Source organism: Monoraphidium neglectum, assembly GCF_000611645.1.
Source record: "Monoraphidium neglectum strain SAG 48.87 unplaced genomic scaffold scaffold04735, whole genome shotgun sequence".
NCBI classification, from domain to species: domain Eukaryota; kingdom Viridiplantae; phylum Chlorophyta; class Chlorophyceae; order Sphaeropleales; family Selenastraceae; genus Monoraphidium; species Monoraphidium neglectum.
In genome coordinates, this window is record NW_014008894.1 from 2,762 (window position 1) to 4,665 (window position 1,904).

At 62.7% G+C, this 1,904-nt stretch overlaps 1 protein-coding gene across 1 annotated transcript; it reads left to right on the forward strand.

The window, feature by feature from the left end:
• Positions 1–108: 108 nt before the first annotated feature.
• Positions 109–1,222, forward strand: MNEG_14750 (6-phosphofructo-2-kinase/fructose-2,6-biphosphatase 2; the record flags this gene model as incomplete). Its single annotated transcript, XM_014036780.1, has 4 exons — positions 109–168; positions 505–614; positions 1,017–1,110; positions 1,187–1,222. The coding sequence occupies 4 exons, from the start codon at positions 109–111 to the stop codon at positions 1,220–1,222; spliced, it is 300 nt and encodes a 99-aa protein (XP_013892234.1).
• Positions 1,223–1,904: the final 682 nt, after the last annotated feature.

Here is a 1,904-nt window from a genome sequence, read left to right on the forward strand (position 1 = left end):
CCGCCTGCACCCTTCAGCACCCCCACCCCCACCACCACCCCCACCACCACCCCCACCCCACCTTGACATCTGATACTCCAATCCCAAAGGGTCACCGGGCGCGGCCACATGGACGTCAACCGCATCAGCGGTTACATCCCGGGGAAGATCGTGTTCTTCCTCATGCAGGTGGGGGGATCACAGGGGGATCAGATCCGGGTGATTTGGACAATCTGGGATCTGGGATCTGGGACTTTATTTGCTGGTGGCACCTGCTGCGTGCGCTGGGTCAATTTGAACGCCTCGTCAGCAACAGCATGCATTACGGGCACGCTTATGCACTTTTATACACTCACACTAGACCCCTCACATACGGCCAATTCCTGCGCATACACATCCACACACAGGACAGCAACAATACACATGCGCACACACACACACACACACTTACACACACACACACACATACACACATATCCACCCGTGTAACACACCACTCGCACCACCCCTGCCCCCCCCCCTCAGATCTGCAAGGCGGGCATGGCCGCGGGCCAGAGCCGCAAGATCTGGCTCACGCGCCACGGGGAGAGCGAGTTCAACGTGCTGGGCAAGATCGGCGGAGACTCCCTGCTCAGGTGCGACACACACAATCACACACACACGCGCGCACACGCACACACACACACACTATACACACACACACGATTACACACACGCGTGCGCGCACGCATGCACGCACACACGCGCGCGCACACACACACACAGTCACACACACACACATCACACACACACACACACCCGCGAGCGTGCACGCGGTACCATCCGTGTGCATTGATCGCGTCGCGTCGCACCGCACGCCACTGTCGTGTCTTCATCCCCCTTCCGCTCGCGGGGCTCTTGCCGCGAGCCGGCTGCGTCTCTCGGTGTTGGAAAGCGTGCGCTTCCAGAGCAATGGGGGTGGTGGCCCGGGGGCGCTCGGCGCGTTGCTGTGGTTGCACAGGAAGTGACGCTTCCACCCTGCACCCTGCACCCTGCAGCCCCCGTGGCGCGGAGTACGCGCAGCGGCTGCCGGAGATACTCGACTCGCGGCTGCCCCCCCGCGGCGGCGGCGGCGGCGAGGACGGGCGGGAGGTGGGTGGCTCTGACCTTCGAATCCCACCCGCTGCTTGGTCTCCCTCTGCTTCTTTTGCTATCTGCTTGTTCGCAGCTTTTGTTGTGTGTTGCGATGTCGTCCACACGATAGTAACATTTCGACTTGCATTGCGGCTCTGATTGTGCATGGCTGCGTGTCCATTTCTGACGCGACGAGGCTGCCCCCGTGAGTTGTGTGCTGTCCGCCGCGACAGCCCCACCGCGGCTCGCGCCAGCGCCCCGCATGCGCAAGCCGCGCCTGCAGGGCGCCGGCTCGCGGCTTGTCCGGCTCGCAGACACTATTGAAATTTCCGGCTGCCTCTCCCGTCCCACAATTCCTGGCTATTTCTTTGAGTTGCTTCATCAATTGCTACACACACACACACACACACACACACACACACACACACACACAACTTCACTCTCACACACGTAAACACAACCATCCTCGCACCTGCCCCTCCCCCTTCCCCCAGGCCCACCATGAGGGTGGTGTCCCGGTCAGCGTCTGGACGTCAACCCTCAAGGTGGCACCCCGCCGCGCCACGCGGCCCAATGAGCCGTCACTTCCCCGCCCGCACGGCACACTCCTGCTCGCGCAAATTCACACCACCGCCCCGCCCAACGAGCGCAGGCCACGACGCTTTTGGCTTCACTGTTGACTTGCACTGGCGCACGCATCTGGACGCCGCCCCCTGTTGCTTGCCGGCCCGCCCATCCAGCTCGCGCGCCCCGGCCTCTTCCCTCCAACACAATTCCACTGCGGCACAGCAGCGCAGCCCTCAGCCCTGCCC